This window comes from Tupaia chinensis, unplaced genomic scaffold (assembly GCF_000334495.1).
Source record: "Tupaia chinensis unplaced genomic scaffold, TupChi_1.0 Scaffold000424_1, whole genome shotgun sequence".
Classification (NCBI taxonomy): Eukaryota; Metazoa; Chordata; class Mammalia; order Scandentia; family Tupaiidae; genus Tupaia; species Tupaia belangeri.
Genome location: NW_006159929.1, coordinates 1819759 through 1837045, shown reverse-complemented (window position 1 = coordinate 1837045; position 17287 = coordinate 1819759). Strand labels below are relative to the sequence as shown.

Sequence of the window (17287 nt, the reverse complement as noted above, 5' to 3'; positions counted from 1 at the left end):
GAGGGAAGGAAAGTGAGAAAGCAAGCCACCAGATCTGGGACTCAAACCATGGTCGACCAGCACCTTTAACTACCACGCCACGTGCCGGCCCCTAGCTCAGAAGTCTTTGTATAGGATGGAATATCTATTTATCTAATTCTCACCTACATATGAAAGGTAGAGTCCAGAGTTTGTTTTGAAAATAAGATAACCTAGATTGCTAAAAAGCTCACTGTAGGTAAAGTCATTTTTATTTCTCATAAATTCTTTCACCTAATGCTGCCTCTTCCCTCCGTTGCTCACACACACATAACGCTGTTTTTTGTTTTAATACTCGAGGCAGTCTTCCCGTGTCAGAGTGAGCCTGCTCTCAGTAAGAACGAACTGGTTGTGACCACTGAGTCCATCATGAAGAAGAATGAGTTCCTCTGCTGCCAGGACAGCTTCCTGCAGGTAAGCTGCTGCTGGTGGTGGCTGTCATACCCAGCCTACCTGCCACCAAGGACTCTGCCAGTTGCTGGCATGTAGATTTGATAAACCAGAGTTTGATGGTTTTGGTTTTTTTTTTAATGTTTGATTATTCCTTTGTTAAAAAGTTCAAAAATGGCCTAAGCAAAATCTTACCAGCCAACATGAATAATTTATCTCACGTCTGTCTTAATTTGTGTCTTTCACACAAGTATTTTCCTGTTAGAAAAAAATGCTTTAGTTGCAGAACTATCTTATTTAAGCCCAATCCCTGTCACCACTTTCTTATCCAGTGGGCCATGTCTTTCCTCATTCCAGATCCCAGTACTGGTTAGTAGTAGTGGTGTCGTATAAAAACCATTTATTTACAATTGCTCCTTCTCTTATCGTATTATGGATTAGAAGTCCATTGAAGTGGTCTTTTCTTATTCTTCCATTGAGCTGTTACCTTAATACTCTCTTGAGGTTTTTTGGTTGATTGGTTGTGTGTTTTTTTTTTTTTTTTTTACTATAGTGACGTGCTCAGTCAGCTCTTTCATGTTTATAATTACAGTTTTGATCAAAAGCAAAGGGATACAGAAATCAGTAAATGGTTTCCTTTGTGTACTGATTGGTGATTCGAATGCACCAGAAGATCAACAGGCCAAGAAAGAATGCCCCCCTTTCAGTATATTGAAAATTAAAATAGTAAGCCAGGCTGAAATAAGACTGTTTTTGTTCAGGAAGCTCTTCACTCCTATTCGTGTGTTAGGGTATGAAAGGGGAAAAAGAGACCTTCAGGTTTTAATATGTTTAAAAACTAGAGTATAGCTAGGCTGATTACTTATGTTTTATTTATTCCCCTTCAGGTTTTCTCTCTCTCTTTCTCTCTCTCTCTCTCTCTCTCTGTTTTAGAATCGTAATTTGGTTTTCCTCATGATTATGATTATTTTTTTTCTGTTTATTCTCAAAGACCTTAACTGAGACGGGTTATGAAAAATATAACGAGGTAACGTGTGGAGCATGCTGTGAATGCAGAGCATAGGGGTGGTCTCTAGCAGCACTGCAGCTCGTGGCCAGTATGGTAGACAGAGACAGAAGCAAACACAGCTTCTCTTTAGACCAGTTCCTTTCTTGTCTTTGATAAGGTTTAACAGCTGACCTTCTGACTAGCAGTTCAGATGTTTCTCAATTTATGATGTATATCTCAATAAACCCATTGTAAGTCAGTAATACTTTAAGTTGGTAATGCATGTAATACTCCAATAAGCCTACCATAAAGTGGAAAAGTTGAAAGTAAAACCATCGTAAGTCCAAATGCTCCTTGACCTTCAGTGGGGTTACGTCCTCAATAAACCCATCATAAAGTTAAAAAAAATATCCTAAGCTGAGCCACTGTAAGTCAGAGTGCATTATTTATTTAATGAGTATTAGTTTAGCCGTTACCATGTGTCCCACACATGCAGATCCTGGGGACACAAAGTGACCAAAATATCCTTCCCTTCCAGTAGCTCACAGTCTGGTGCTACAATATTTGTCTACAGGGTTTAAAATCCATTGGCCAGAATAGATTTGACTGAACCTGTGAAATGCTCTCTGGCCCTGGCCTCTACAGAGCTGAGGTTGCAGAGGCCTCAAAGTGTGACATTGAGTGCTATCTCCTGCCACTGGCCATTGCCCATGCTTGCAGACATGCTGTGGACTGAGACTCTAACTACTGGTTAATCAATTATGTGGTTAATTGCCTGCCAATTGCTGTGGTGTAAGTTCCCTCTAGTATGCTTGGGTTGATTGAACTGAATTCTTAGTAGCTTGCTTCAGTTTTCATTTCTGCCTAGTGAGCTTTTCTTCCCTTTTTTTAAACTTAACTTCCAGAATATCTGCCCTAACCTCTCTGTAAGAAAAGCCTTTCCTTTCAGGAAAGCCACTGTCCATTGGCTGAAAGGTCTGGCAACTGAAAGGTGTCATTTTTCAGTGTTTCAGGGGGCGGTGGTTTTAGGTGTGTGCTCTTTCTCCTCCTTCTGTGTGGCAGAGTTCCTCCCAGATGAAAATCCCTTGGGTCTGGTTGGCCCTAAGTCTTGCTCCAGCTTCCCTGTGCCAACAAGTGAGACAGCCTTTGACACCCAGCGGTTAGGGTGCAATGTCTGGGCCAAGCGGGCTTTCAAGAGCTCTCTAAGGGACCCAGCCATGGCCAGACAAGTCGATGAGTGATTAGTGAAAATCACTAATGTAGAAGAGGTTCTTCACACTGCATAAAGGGACTGCCGAGTATAGCAGGTATAAATGCCGTGGGCAGAGCCAGCCCAGGAGAGACTGTCTCCTGCCCTCTGCAGCTCTGTCTTCTACCTCCTCTAGTTTGCAGTAGCTGACTTTTTCTGATAATATGCTCTCACACTCCTAATTAGTGAGTCTAGAGTTTCTCTTTAAATAAAAAGACCCTCTTGAGAATTTCCAAGTTTTTATAAATTAATCAAAGTTCTTTCTTAAAAATCCTTTCTGTGTAGAATGATGATCAAGCTTCAGGGCAACCCCTCCATGTTTCTCTGCACTTTGTCAGTGGGAGGAAAGAGCTGGCCAATACAAGCAGTAATGAGAAAGCCATGTTCCCGATAACGAGACAGTCAGGGAATAATACCCTCCCCCTCTAGGTCACCCATGGGGCAGAGATGACACCACAGAAACCACTGCTCAGAGAGCAGACAGTTTCTGACTTTGCCTTGGCCAAACCCTTTTTGCTCCTCTGTATCCCCTCTAGGATGAAGGGGTTAATGCCATGCCACCTCACAGGGTGGTCTTGTCAAGCTGGCCAGCAACTGACTGGGAAAGGCATGCGAGCCATGGACCATGTGGACACAGCTGCTTAAGGCTATTGAAACAAGAGAACATAAAGTCATAATGTTTTCCTTTCAGAAGAGGTAGTGCAGTAATCCCCCCTCATTCACGGTTTTACTTTCTGTAGTTTCAGTTACCTGTGGTTACCCATGGTCGAAATATATTAAATGGAAAATTCCAGAAATAAATAATCCTTAAGTTTTCAGTTAGGCTCTATTTTGAGTAGCGTGATGAAATCTCACATTGTCCGTCTCCATCCCACCCAGGATGTGAATCATCCCTTTGTCCAGCTTATCCGTGCTGTATATGCTACCCACCCATTAGTCACTTAGTAGCTGTTCTGTTATCAGATTGGAAAAAATGGCCCATAATAGGGTTTAGTACTGTCCATGGTTTCAGGCATCCACCAGGGGTCTCGGGACCTATCTCCTACAGGTGAAAGGGGACCTACTATAACTAGAAATTGGTCATAGTCTATGGGAGGCTAATGAGGTTTATTTTTGCAAGGTTAGGATAGAATGGGGCTAGGAAGTCTTAAGCTCTTTATGGGTGCTTCATCGTTTTGTGTTTTTGCAAAAGTGGGTTTCTAGTTCAGGCTTTAGATGTTTTTGGCAATAAACTAAGTAAACTTCAGGCAAGGCCTCCTAGCCTTTTCCCCGGCGGCCTCCTCAGCCTGCCTTGGAATCAAGAAGCAAGACCTTACAGAGTTTTTTCACTTCCACAGTATGCAGTCCACTCTTGTCGGCCTACTTTTTAGTTTTCCAATAGGGTCCATGCACCCACCAAAGAGAAACCAAGAGAAGGTAGCAATGAGAAAACACCCCCCCAGGGAGGTGGCCATGCCACAGTCCTGTCTCCATTTTCCGTGGGATTATTAGGCACACAGGCACATGTGCCCCACCTGATCCTCAAGCCACCAGGTCCAGGACTCAAACTACACAGTCAGACATGTAGGATCCCACTACCTTATCCTCCACCATGCTGTCTGCTGTCCCGCCAGCCCACTTTTTTCCTGTGTGTGTGAGTCCTTAGCCACAACAGAGCAGCTGAACACTTGAAATTATATAGACTGCATCCAGCCTCACTGCCACCATGATTTGTCCAAAGCAATTGAGGGAAGTGATATTTCCAGGAGGTTGCTGAAGGAAAGTGCAGTCTGTCTTCTTTTCAGCATAGTCTTAAAAACATCCCCAGGTGAGGGGTCAGCAGGTGGCATGGTGGTTGAGGCACTGGACTCCCACTGGGCTGACCACGGTTAAGTTCCTGGACCTGGTGGCTTATAAACCATGCTGGGCACATGTGCATATGTGCCCAAGATCTCAGGCTGAGAATGGAGGAGAAAGAGTTGTATCATGCCCATCCCCTAGGTGATACCCTTCTCACTGTCTCTCCACAGCAAACATACATGTCTTATAGCCAAAAATAATAGTAATAATAAAATAAAGGAAAAAAAAGAAAAGCAGCCCAGAGCTGTTGACTGTAATCAGCAACCGCCAGGACTATGGTGTGATGCCTCTGAGGGCTGTGGCTGCACCATGGCTTGAGCCGAGGGCTCTCCACTCACCTGATAAGTGCTGTAAGACCCAGTCCTATAGCACTTGATGTTTGACCCACTGGGGACAGGATGCTGACTGCTTCTCTAACGCCCCCGAGAGAAGGTATCAACGGAGCCTGCTTTTATGAGTCACAGACACACTGTGAGTTGTAAAACACATAGGTTTTCCCCTATGAGTGACAGCAGAAAACTTAGTTACTGGTCTGTAACCTGCCTTGTTGATCCTCCATATGAAGTATTTCTTACTTTCATCCTTGCTCCATCTTGTCATCATCCTAGCACTTAAAGCACTGTTCTTAAGTACAGTGGAAATAGTACACCCTCTTGTTTCACAAATCTGCCCATGAGAGTGGTTTTCAAGAATCCTTGCAAAGTTGTTCTTGTGTGTGAAGGGGAGGTCAGGCTGGGGCATGGGGTATGATGCAGAAAGAGGGCCTGAGAGAAAGAGAAGCTGGGGTTTTCTGGCAGGTATTTTCTTTGAAAGGAAAGTAAGCTCAAAGCATGTGTTTGAAATGCATGCCATGTTTACAACGCAATGCTTTAGGTGATAGTATTTAATTTGATCATAATAGTTTCAGAAGAAACCCTCAAAATTCGTCAGTCTAGAGATGAGAAGTGTAAGTGATACAGTAGCTAGACCTGTTCTGAGCCATGTGAACATAGGCCATGTGGTGTGAGCAAAAGAGAAAGCTCTCACTCACTGTCAGGCCTCTGGACAGCAGTGCAGAAGGGCGGCATATGTCCTCATAAGAGCAGTGCATAAGGCTTTAATAATACCTTACTGGCCTTTTGGCTGGAACCACCATCCTCCAGTAATTCACCAAAATGATGAACACAAAGAGAAAGAGGAAAGGCACCCGATATATGTTCTCAGAGCCTTTTTGGAAACATGGAGTGGTTCCTTTGGCAACATACATGCAGATCTACAAAGGTGATATTGTAGACATCAAGCAGACGGGCACTGTTCAAAAAGAAATGCCCCACAAATGTCGCCATGACAAAACCGAAAAACTCTACATTGTGACCCAGCTTGCTGTTGGCATTGTGTAAACAAACAAGTTAAGGGCGAGATTCTTGCCTAGAGAATTATTGTGTGTATTGAGCATATTAAGCATTCTAAGAGCAGAGATAGCTTCCTAAAGTGTGAAGGGAAATGATCAGAAAAAGAACAAAGCCAAAGAGGAAGGTACCTGGGTTCAACTGAAGCGCCAGCCTGCTCTGCCCAGAGAAACACACTGTGAGAACCAATGGAAAGGAGCCTGAACTACTGGAACCTATTCCCTATGAATTCATGGCGTGATGGGTGTTAAAAATAAACAAACTCTGGATTATATAAGAAAAAATAGTTATATTTATTTATATGCATATATATTATGTGTGTGTGTATAGATAGATATTACTTAATGGAGTATGTGTCTAGAGGGTGGACAGTGTGGAGTTTTCTTTAGAAACCAGTATCCGTCTGTCCTTTATATTCTACATTTAGCCACACTAAAATGTGATGGATTTGCTATATTAGCTGAAGTTTATTAAATTGGTTATCTGAACTACCAAGAAACATAAAACTGATGTTTGTTGTATAATATTTCAGGAAATAAAAAAATTCATTAAGGGAGTCTCTGAGAAGATCAAGAAAACCAGAGATAAATACGGCATCAACGACAACGGCACAACAGAGGTACCGGCCTTCGCAGATGTGTTACGACTCTGAGGTATTTCGGTGTCGGCCTAACTCAGCACTTGGCTTGCCTTCTTCCAGCCCCGTGTGCTATACCAGTTGGACCGGATAACCCCCACCCAGATAGAAAAGTTCCTGGAGACCTGCAGGGACAAGTACATGAGGTAGGGATGCTGATTGTCTTAGACTGCTGGGCACTGGGCTCTCGTGGCCCTCCTGTTTCCCACTGAGTATAAAATCCTGCACCAGCACCACTTACTATTAACTGCCAGTATTTGAGCAGATTCTGTCGCCTCTTATCTAGGGACTCGAGTGGGTCACTAGGTTGGATGCACCAGTCTCCTTCAGTGCCATTGCTAGCAGACCACCTAGATCTTCTCCAGGCAATGTATGCTGGGACCATCCATCAGCCATGCAGAATCCAATCCATTATCAGCCTTCTGTGACTATCCTGTTCACTGTCTGTACCTTTCCCTGGTCTGTGCTGGGCCCTTCCTCTATATCAGATACAGCCGGCCCATTGCCAGTTCTTTCCTGTCCCCAACAGCATCTATATTTTTTCTGTTAAAAAGCAATAATCAGGGCCGGCAGGTGGTGTGGTGGTTACGGACGCTGGACTCCCACATGACTGACTGTGGTTTGAGTCCCAGACCTGGTGGCTTGCTTTTTCACTTTCTCTCTCTCTCTCTGTCTCTCACTTTCTCACTCTGTCCCTTTCTGTTTAAATTGAAATACATAAATAAATAAACAAGTTAAATAAAATAATTCTTTTAAAAAGGTTTTTTTTTTTAAAGGCAGTAATCAGGGGCGAACAGGTAGTGTGGTGGTTAAGAGTGCTGGATTCCCACATGGCCAACTGCAGTTCATGTCTTGGACTTGGCAACTTCCTTTCTTACTTTCCCTCTCTCTCTCTCACTCTATCCCTCTCTGGTCAAATTAAAATAAATAAATAAAGTTTTTTTTAAAAAGGCAATAATCAGAAGCCTCTCCCTGGCAGTTTTTTTGCACTTTTCTTTACCACACTATATTCACCCTCCGTTTCGTTCTAGGGCACAGATGGAGCCGGGGTCTGCAGTGGGAGCACTGTGTGCCCAGAGCATTGGCGAGCCAGGCACCCAGATGACCTTGAAGACTTTCCACTTCGCAGGTGTAGCTTCCATGAACATCACACTGGGAGTGCCCCGGATCAAAGAGATCATCAATGCCTCCAAGGCCATCAGGTGCACAGCTCGGGCTTTCTCTTACTCGCACTCGTACCTTCTGATTCTTGTGTCACGCACATACCTGTGATACCGTAATGGAAGAGGGTCTCAAACTCAGGGAGCCTTGCTTGCTGGGTTAATAATACTTTGCTTCTTAAAAAGGCCACTCTAAATTAATCTAAATAAATAAATTTAAATTAAAAAGAAAGAAAGAAAACACACACACAAAAAAAGCCACTGTAGAATAAAAATAAGTCAAAACTGGAAATGCTCAAAATGGAAGTACTAGGTTTTTAATAGCCTCAAGTCACATGAAAGAGAGACTCTAAATAATGACTAGGAAAATTGGCGCAATGTGTCTATGGAAATTTCATCCTTTTGATGTCATTATATCAAGCCTAAACAGGCCTGGCTGATATGTCTGCTGCTTGGCCTATAGCTGTTTTCTGTGACCTGGTGACTCCTGATAGGATCCGTAGCTGAGCTGAGGCTATAAGGAACAAATACACTACAGTGCCTTCGATAACAAACATCATGATTTCACCAATGAGCTGCGCTTAGCAAGAGGACAGTAAATGCCTTCAGTGTAGGATAGTTGCTCTTGGCTGTAGAACAACAAGTACAGATAGCCAGGGTGGTGGAAGCTTCCTCTAGGTGGGTCGGGGATGCATCCAGAACAGTGAGGAAGGAAGGAGGAGCTGATGGCTAGTGCCTGGAGGAGCTGGAGGAATCCTGCCGAGGAGGTAATGGCAGGCGGGAAAGGGCTGCAGGAAGTTGTAATCTCCCAAGGACAGTTTACTTAGGGGATAGAACAGGCAAAACTGCTTGTTAGGACCAAAGGGGAAGGTGCAGGGCTCACTGTGTAGGGGAGAATTTCCTGAACATCTTCGATGAGATTGTCAGGGGGATTCCAGAAACAGTGAGCTAAACGGGAACCTGTGCAAAGCCCTCAGAAGCATGCCTGATGCACAGCAAATGCTCAATAAACTGCAATTGCTATTAACATTGCAGTCTAAATCATGCTTGAATTTCACTAAGCATCAGGCGTCCAGCAGGCTTGTTCCTTGTGCTGTAATTATGCTCCTTTTGCTTCTCGCAGCACTCCCATTATCACAGCCCAGCTCGACAAGGATGATGACGCGGATTATGCTCGCCTCGTGAAAGGGAGAATTGAGAAAACCCTCTTGGGGGAGGTAAGAAGAAATCCCTCTCGATAACAAGAAAACTAGATCAGCAGCGTTGCAAGGTGTTTAACAGCCAGCTGCAGTGGATCAACCAGTCAGCAGTGTCCCCGTTGTTCAGCTCTTTGAAACAGCAAGCAGTTGTGTGCTCCCAGGGAAAGGGAAAGTGACTGATTAACATTCTGATCTTTTGACACTACAGATTTCAGAGTACATTGAAGAAGTGTTTCTTCCTGATGACTGCTTTATTCTCATCAAGCTCTCGCTGGAACGGATTAGGCTTCTGAGACTGGAAGTGAGTCACACAATTAAATGTGCAGAGGAAGTCATCCTGTTAGTCCCAAGATAGACACTGGTAAACTAGGGCAAGAGCTAAGCAAGACAGAGGAAGCATTGCAGAGGCTTCTGTTGGTGTCTGCCTGTGATTCTGTTGTACCTTCATGTTCTCACTCTTCTTTTTCTGAGAAATTTTTCCTATTTGCTGCTGCACTCACTGCAGAGGCAGAGACAAAGTGAGAAACCACACACACACACACCCTCAGTGGGGATAGCCATGCTGCAGTCCCTTCTCCATTCTCCTCTCAGTATTTTGGGCAGGCACACACACACACACACACACACACGGCCAGCCTGAGTTTCAAGTTGTTGAGTCCAGGACTCCAACCACAGTTTACCATGTGGAAGTCCAGTGCCTTAACTACTACACCATCTGCTAGCCCTGCATTCTCTTTCAAAGTCTAACCCTGACACAAATACGGCCAAAGATACTCAGAAAGCATTCTGAAATTTTGTGCAGTTTTTTGTGACGTGGTATTCCAATAATTGCTCTTCCTTTCCATCTTCCCACTGTCTGGGAGGACCCAAGCATGAGCTATGTCTGCCCCTTCCATGGGTTCCCAGAACCCAGCACAGTAGCTGGATGGGTCCATAAATGCTCTCAGATGGGTAATCTTTTTAGATGAACCCAACTTCTTACACAGGCATTTCTGGGTAGGTGACAGGTGAAAGATTATCAGCCTTTCTTGCAGACTCAGGGTGCGGGTGTTGCCTACTGCAAACTGAGTAACTTCTTGCACCTTCCTCTTCTTCTCATGTAGTTAAACCTCTGCTAGTCCTTAAAACACATTTCTCCAGTCTCTCAAGTCTCAGATCCAAGTGTTGCTTACGTGACAATTGACTCAGAAATTTAGCAGCCAGTTCTCCAGGCAGGGAATTTGTCTAGCCTGTCTCCTGCTGGCTGCTTTGTAACCCCTTTACAAAAATAGCCATGGTGCATCCTGGAGTGTATAGCTCACAAACAGCTATGGTAACGTCAGTAAGGGGAGCCCCACCAGGCTTAAATCATCTTAGTCTCCCGCCTCCCCAGGGCTTCCAATGGAGGCTGTACGTGTGGACATAAATGAATATGAATTATCATTGGGGAAAATATTCATTTGGGGGGACTGTGAAAAAAAAGCTGTTCTTGTACCAGCCAGGTGGCATGGTGTTAGTTAAGGCAGTTGGATCCCACATGGCCAGTTATATGGTTTGAGTCCCAGACCCAGTGGCTTGAAAAACACACTGGGTGCATGTGTGTGTATGTGTGTGCCCAAAATCTTGATAGGAAAATGGAAGAAAGGGATTGTGGTATGGTTCATCCCTGTGGAGCATGTTTTTTCACTTTCCGTCTCTGTCTCTCTTTCTCTCTCTTTCTGTCTCTCTCTAGTGAGTGCACATGCCTGCTACCAAATTAATTTTTTTCAATAAAGAAAATGTCATGGTGGGGATCGATCAGGAGGAAGAATGACTAAAAAGGCTTCTTGTTGGGGCAGTATGAAATGAAAGTCAAAAACACTGAATCAACACCTTCAGGCCTGTCTGTCTTGCAGGTGAATGCAGAGACAGTGCGGTATTCCATCTGCACATCTAAGCTCCGCGTGAAGCCTGGTGACGTGGCTGTTCATGGAGAGGCTGTAGTGTGCGTCACCCCCCGAGAGAACAGCAAGAGCTCTATGTACTATGTGCTGCAATTCCTGAAAGAGGATCTCCCCAAGGTGAGACAGTCTCTGCTAATGGAGAGACAGCATGTACCTGGGGTGTGAACACCCAGAAGTAGGAGGCCTGAGGACTTTGTTACTATGGAGACTGAGAACAGTGCTGTATTTCTTCTTGGCCACAGCCCTAAGGAATCAGTCAGGGTTTTCCTCTTAGCACTGCCACACCAGCCCTGCGTGTTAGATTCCTCTCTGCTCTGTCATGAAACTGATGCAGTCTTCATGCTTCTACCCTGCTCCCTAGCCCCCAGCATGGTACACAGGGACTCCTGGGTATAGTATGTTACTGATAAGCACTGCCAAGAACCAGTGATGATCATCATACCAAACCCAGGGCATGACACACCCAGTTTTTGCAGCTGCTGAGGTTTCTGAGGCTCTCAGCTTGGTGGGGGCCATGGATACTGCAGGGTTTCAAGCCTTCTATCTCGAATCCAGGTGGTGGTACAGGGCATCCCAGAGGTGTCCAGAGCTGTCATCCACATCGACGAGCAGAGCGGAAAGGAGAAGTACAAGCTTCTGGTGGAAGGGGATAACCTGCGGGCAGTCATGGCCACCCACGGAGTGAAGGGCACCAAGACCACCTCCAATAACACCTATGAGGTACTGCCCACCCCACCAGGTCCCCTAGTTAGGCTGTCTCCCTCATGCCACCTGCAGATCCTCAGCTGGTTCCTGGCACATTTCTTTGACCCACCCATTCGTTCTGGGTCTACCACTAATAAACACCCCATAATTCATTTCTCAGACATGGGTTTGCAATGAACTTGCAGGGCAACAGAGGAAACAGAGAGAAGTTGCAGTAGCATCTCAGAAGTGGTGGCTTCCACTCATTCCTGGTTCTCTGTAGGTGGAGAAGACTCTGGGTATTGAGGCTGCCCGGACAACGATCATCAATGAAATCCAGTACACGATGGTCAACCACGGCATGAGCATCGACAGGAGGCACGTGATGCTGCTCTCAGACCTGATGACCTACAAGGTTCGTAGGAGGTGGCAGCTGTGCACCTCCGAGACGTGTTATTATTGTAGACTGTGCAGCTGTGAGGACCGCCTGAGCTAGAAAACAGGCCATCACCATCACCCAGACACCAAAGCAGAGGGCTGGCTGGGGCTCTCCTTGTGGCAAACTCAACACCCAGCTGTGGAGTGAGGTGTAGAGCAGGATGTGGGTTTTGTCCTTATTCTGAATTTTATCCTAGAAAGCCTAGGATTCTCTCTGTTAAGCCATTCATCACAAATTTTTTTTGTAGCCATTCCCAGGGAAACAATATGTTTTTTTAAAGAATTATTTTATTTAACTTCATTTATTGATTGATTTAAATTTGACCTGAGAAGGACAGAGTGAGAGAGAGAGAAGGGAAAGTGAGAAAGCAAGCCACCAGGTCCAGGACTCGAACCATGGTTGGCCATGTGGGAATCCAGCACCCCCAACCACCATGCCAACTGCCAGCCCCGGGAAACAATGTGTTAACATGATCTGATGGGGTAGGAGCTAGGGAGAGGTGTCCTGAGGTTTGTGGGTTACTTTTTTTCCCTATCAAATAATGAATTGCCTCTAACAATGCTATAGGGCACCACGTTTTCATGATGACTCCCCACATACGTATGGTAGTATGGATTTAGAAACCTGGGGGTGCGGGACCAGCAGTTAGCGTATGTGGCTATGTCGCTGAACTCCCATGTGGTCGACTGCGGTTTGAATCCCAGACCCGGTGGCTTAAACTCACACCAGGCACTTGTGCGTGCGTGCCCAAGATCCTAAGAGGAGAATGGAGGAGAAGGGATTGTGGCGTGGCCATCCCCCCTGGGGGGTGATTTCTTGCTTTCTGTCTCTCTGTCTCTTTCTGGCAAGTGCACATGCCCTATAGCAAAAACCTCTTAAAAAATTTTTTTTAAAAAGAAAGAAACCTGGGGAGTGGGTGGGCAGGCAGCAGGTGATGTGGCTATGGTGCTGGATTCCCACATGGCCGACCACAGTTCACGTGCTGGACCCAGCAGCTTGAAACTAAAGCCAGGCATGTGTACATATGTGCCTAAAATTTCAGAAAGAGAATGGAGAAGGGATTGCAGCATGCCCATCCTCCCTGGACGGTGATTTGTCACCTTCCCTCTCACTGTCTCTGTCTCTGGTGAGCACACATGCCCTATACAAAAACCTTTAAAAAAAAATTTTTTTTTAATTTAAAAATGGAAACCCAGGTGGGAGAACTGACCAGTTTCTTACCACCCTGAAAGAGAGGCTACCAGGTTTAAGTCCTTTTCTGGTCTTATTTTATATGAATATATTATTTTACTATAATTGCATTAATTAGTTTATCTGCAGTATTATCTTGACTTTTTTTTTTTAGAGAGAGATTTTTGCTGTAGGGTGCGTGTATTCACTGGAGAGATGGAAAGTGAGAAATCACACCCTAAGGGAGGTGGCCGTGCTGCAGTCCTCTCTCTTCCATTCGCCTTTTGGGACCTTGAGAATACACACACATGGGCCTGGCATGTGCCCTAAGCTGCCAGGTCTGGGACTCAAACCACAGTCAACTATGTGGGAGTTCAGCAACGGATCCATTATGCCATCTGATGGTCCCTTATCCTGACTTTTCTTTTTTTTAAGAATTATTTATTTAATTTTATCTATTTATTCATTTATTTTAATTTGACCAGAGGAGAGAAAATGAGAAAACAAGCCACCAGGTCTAGGACTCAACCTATGGTTGGCCATGTGGGAGTGCCCAGCACCTTAACCACCACACCACCTTCTGGCCCTTTATCCTGACTTTTTTTTTTTTTTTTAAAGAACCATTTTTTAAAAAAGAACACACAGAGAGAGAAAGAAAGTGAGAAAGCAAGCCACCAGGTTCAGGATTTAAACCATGGTCAGCCGGAAGTCTAGAACCTTCACCATGCCACCATACTTTACACTTTTAAATCCTTCATTTTTTGTTCTTTGAGCCATTATAAAACATCCTCAGGAGCACTCTCTCTTTTCAAAGCAAGATTCTTAAATCTAGTTCTCAAGTCTGAGTTCTTTGTTCCAAAGCCTCTAGGTGTGAATGTAAAGCTCCATCCACACTGTCTGTGACAAGCTGCCCAAGTGGGACCTAGTAGTCAGGGAGATAGCTGTGAGGTCCTCTTTAAAGCTGGAATGGCTGCTTGGCTGGCGTGTGAGCTGCAGCGGGCATGCACGGGACTCCAGTTCCAAGTTTAAGTGATAGTAGCACCACTTTGACGCTCCCTTGACACAGGGTGAAGTCCTGGGCATCACCAGGTTTGGCCTGGCCAAGATGAAGGAGAGTGTGCTGATGCTGGCGTCCTTTGAGAAGACAGCTGACCATCTCTTCGACGCAGCCTACTTCGGGCAGAAGGACTCTGTGTGTGGTAGGTTTGATATTTCTAGGAACAGCATCAAAGGCCCATGTCATTTACAACCTATAGATTTGCCAAATAGGTGATGTCAGGTGGGGTCTTGTTTGGAGTGCACAAAAGGACTTCAAAAGTGGAAAAATGGAATTAAAATATGAGTTTATTTTGATGCAAGAAAAAGAAATGTTTTTAAGCATGCTGGCTAGAGGGCACGTGCTCTTACCAGAGAGTCGGAGAGGAAGAAAGCACTTCTCAGTGGGGCATGGTCATCCTGCAGTCCCTTCTTCTCCATCTCTCCCCGTTGGGATTGTGGGGCCACACGCACACATGCCTAGCATGTTTTTCATCCTACTGGGACCAGGGTTTGAATCATGGTTAGTCATGTGGGGTCCAGCACCCTTAACTACTAGGTCACAGTGCTGGCCCAATGCAAAAAGATTTTAAATGCATTCAAACTTTATCCTTTCAAATGGGTTGGCAAGGGAAGGAAAGACATACCACACAGTTCTTTAAGATACAGATAGTGAAAGGAAAGAAAAAACAGCAGAGATTGGAGTAGGGTGAGAATGTGGTACCCAGGAAAATAGGAAGGCCAAGGCAAAGGGAAGAGCGAGTCTGCCTGACAGTGGGACTAAGACCCCACACCCCAACCCTGATGCCAGAAATTGGGCCTTTGCTGCAGTGCAGCACCCCCACCTGCCGCCACCTCTGCACCATCAGCCCTTTGGGGGCATGACATGACTCCTTACCTACTCCAGGTCTTCTAGCACATAGCAACCCAGTGTTAACCCTACTGTTTGCTGGCCTTCAGTTTGGTCTTTGCCTTTCCAGTTCCTTGTTAGAACAAAGCCTAAAATGTAGCAGTCACTTGCTTACTGTAAAATCAGAAGCTTACTGTAAAGCCAACATTTGCATCTTCTGTGAGCTGCAGTGAAGCCTGACAAAGAACCTGCACCACCCCCTTACTCCTGTTACTCTGCAAGAGCCCTCCTGCTGAGTGTTTCCAATTAGGGCTTGTGCTCTCTGAGGCTTATGCTGTGAGGCCTACTTAGGGCTTCCCAGAGCCCCAGTGGAGAGTGCCAGTTGGTATCCTGGCTGTCTCAGCTGAGTGTTCCCAGAGGCAGGGCCCTCCCAGGCTGCCTGTGGCTCAGCTGAGAGAGGAGAATGGGCTAAACTAGCTGCTGGACTGAGAGTGGGCTGCCCTTCCCAAGGGTACAGAATACCCCTAGTCCCCTCTTCCAGGAACTAAGTGCTGACCCTGTGCTTCTTCACAGCTACCCCACTTCTATAGGCAGAAAGTAAAGTGATCTGCCCCAGTTCAACCAGTTGATATAGAAGGGAGCTGGGACTCAAATTCCAGTTTTCTGACACTAGAGTCAATAGCCTTTCCCTCCTGAAAACCCACCTGAGTGTTCTGAAGCCTCTAATCTCGATTCCGATTGGTTTCAGGGGTGTCTGAGTGCATCATCATGGGAATCCCGATGAACATTGGAACCGGGCTCTTCAAGCTGCTCCACAAGGCCAACCGGGACCCAAACCCTCCCAAGAGGCCCTTGATCTTCGACACAAATGAATTCCACATTCCCCTTGTCACATAGTCTCAAGAGAGAGGGGACCATTCCTGACCTCGGCCCCCTGTCCTGTCTCCATCTGACTTGATAGAACTTCATGCTCCTGGGACAGAAGTCCTGGTGTTCCCACCTGTCCCAACAGTCAGAGAAAACCCCTGAGCTCCCCCTGGAATGGCTCCCTGATACGGAGCAGTTCTCCTTTCAGGAGACTATATCTCACTGCTCGGAAGAGCAGCAAGTTTTATTGTTACTTGTTTGTGACCCAGTCTGTGGACAGCTCAGCACCTCCTTCCCACCCTGCCTTCCTGGACAGAAGAGAGACTCCAGTCAGGCATCCCAGCCAGGCTCCCAGTGGTATCTTCACTCCTGACCGTGAGCTGGGTCTAAGCCCACACAGGCCAGACCACGCACCTGGATTTTCTATTCCTCAGTCATGCTGGAATCTCTCAATGTGACATACTCATGTAAATACTGTTACTATTATTTATTTGTTTCCTTTAAGGGGTTTGTAATTTCTGTTATTTTGATTTACTTTTGAAACCAAGAAGCTATAGAAACCATGTCAGCATTGAAGCATCAGTGGAAAAACTGGTTACGTGTATAGAACCATCTCGCATCTGTAACTGGGCTGGCCGTCACGAGGCCCAGTTGCTCTAAACGTCCTTCATGGTGTCACTGGCACCTGTTGTTTCGGTCTACCTCTGACCCCCATGGGAGTGGTGGGGCTCTACCTTGAGACCAGAGCCACATCCGCTCTTCTTGGCTTGTAGAAGCCCTGCTGGACTTTGAGGCCTGCGGAGGTAGGAGGAGATGGCTTGGAGCCTGTCTATATCCACAGAGATGATGCATAATGTTAGCCTGCCCTGCACTGCCTGTGCCAAAGAATGCTCCGGGCTGCTGCAGAGCTGGTGTGGCCAGAAAAGTGCCCAGAAGTAGCAGAAGGAGAGGGGTACATGGTACAGGCAAGCACCAGCTCTAAGGGGTCAAAAGCCAGGGAGTCCGAGGAAGGAAGAGGCCTGCATAGAGGTAGGCCAGGGCTAGAGCTGGGAATGTGCCCAGTTGGCATCAGCAGGCTCTCCGTGTAAATCTCCAGTGACAGTAGAAACAGATGTCAAGACTGCAAGAAGAAAAGTCAGCAGGGGGTCCCAAGAATGTGATTGTACCATTGTGGTGGTTTTTTTCCAGGCTTTTGAGGGGGGCTTCGTGGAACACAGGAAAGAAATCTAAGTAGCTCATCTTCTAGAGGGGGTTTGCTCCTGGAGACTATGCTCTTTGTACTGCATTTTCTCAATAGTGTTGGCCCAGGGCCAGGGAGAAGAGGCCATGGCTGCAGCTCCCGTCCCTCAAAAGAGCACTGTGGAGCTACCTTCCTGTCCTACCCTGCCCTGCCCAGGGCTAGCTCCATTGGCCTCACTCTTCCTTCTTCCCTTGTGGGCCCTTTAAAACCAA

The 17287-nt window shown here is 45.9% G+C and overlaps 1 protein-coding gene across 1 annotated transcript in view; it reads left to right on the top strand.

Annotated features, from left to right (window-relative positions):
- Nucleotides 1-16339, top strand: part of POLR3A (RNA polymerase III subunit A) — a 56142-nt gene extending 39803 nt beyond the window's left edge. The window contains exons 21-31 of the mRNA XM_006154897.2: nucleotides 319-432; nucleotides 6405-6491; nucleotides 6573-6655; nucleotides 7541-7711; nucleotides 8793-8886; nucleotides 9077-9169; nucleotides 10743-10907; nucleotides 11346-11510; nucleotides 11758-11889; nucleotides 14150-14282; nucleotides 15717-16339. Of these exons, the coding sequence (XP_006154959.1) occupies nucleotides 319-432; nucleotides 6405-6491; nucleotides 6573-6655; nucleotides 7541-7711; nucleotides 8793-8886; nucleotides 9077-9169; nucleotides 10743-10907; nucleotides 11346-11510; nucleotides 11758-11889; nucleotides 14150-14282; nucleotides 15717-15865 (1386 nt within the window). The 3' untranslated portion in view covers nucleotides 15866-16339. The remainder of the gene's footprint in view (nucleotides 1-318; nucleotides 433-6404; nucleotides 6492-6572; nucleotides 6656-7540; nucleotides 7712-8792; nucleotides 8887-9076; nucleotides 9170-10742; nucleotides 10908-11345; nucleotides 11511-11757; nucleotides 11890-14149; nucleotides 14283-15716) is intronic.
- Nucleotides 16340-17287: the final 948 nt, after the last annotated feature.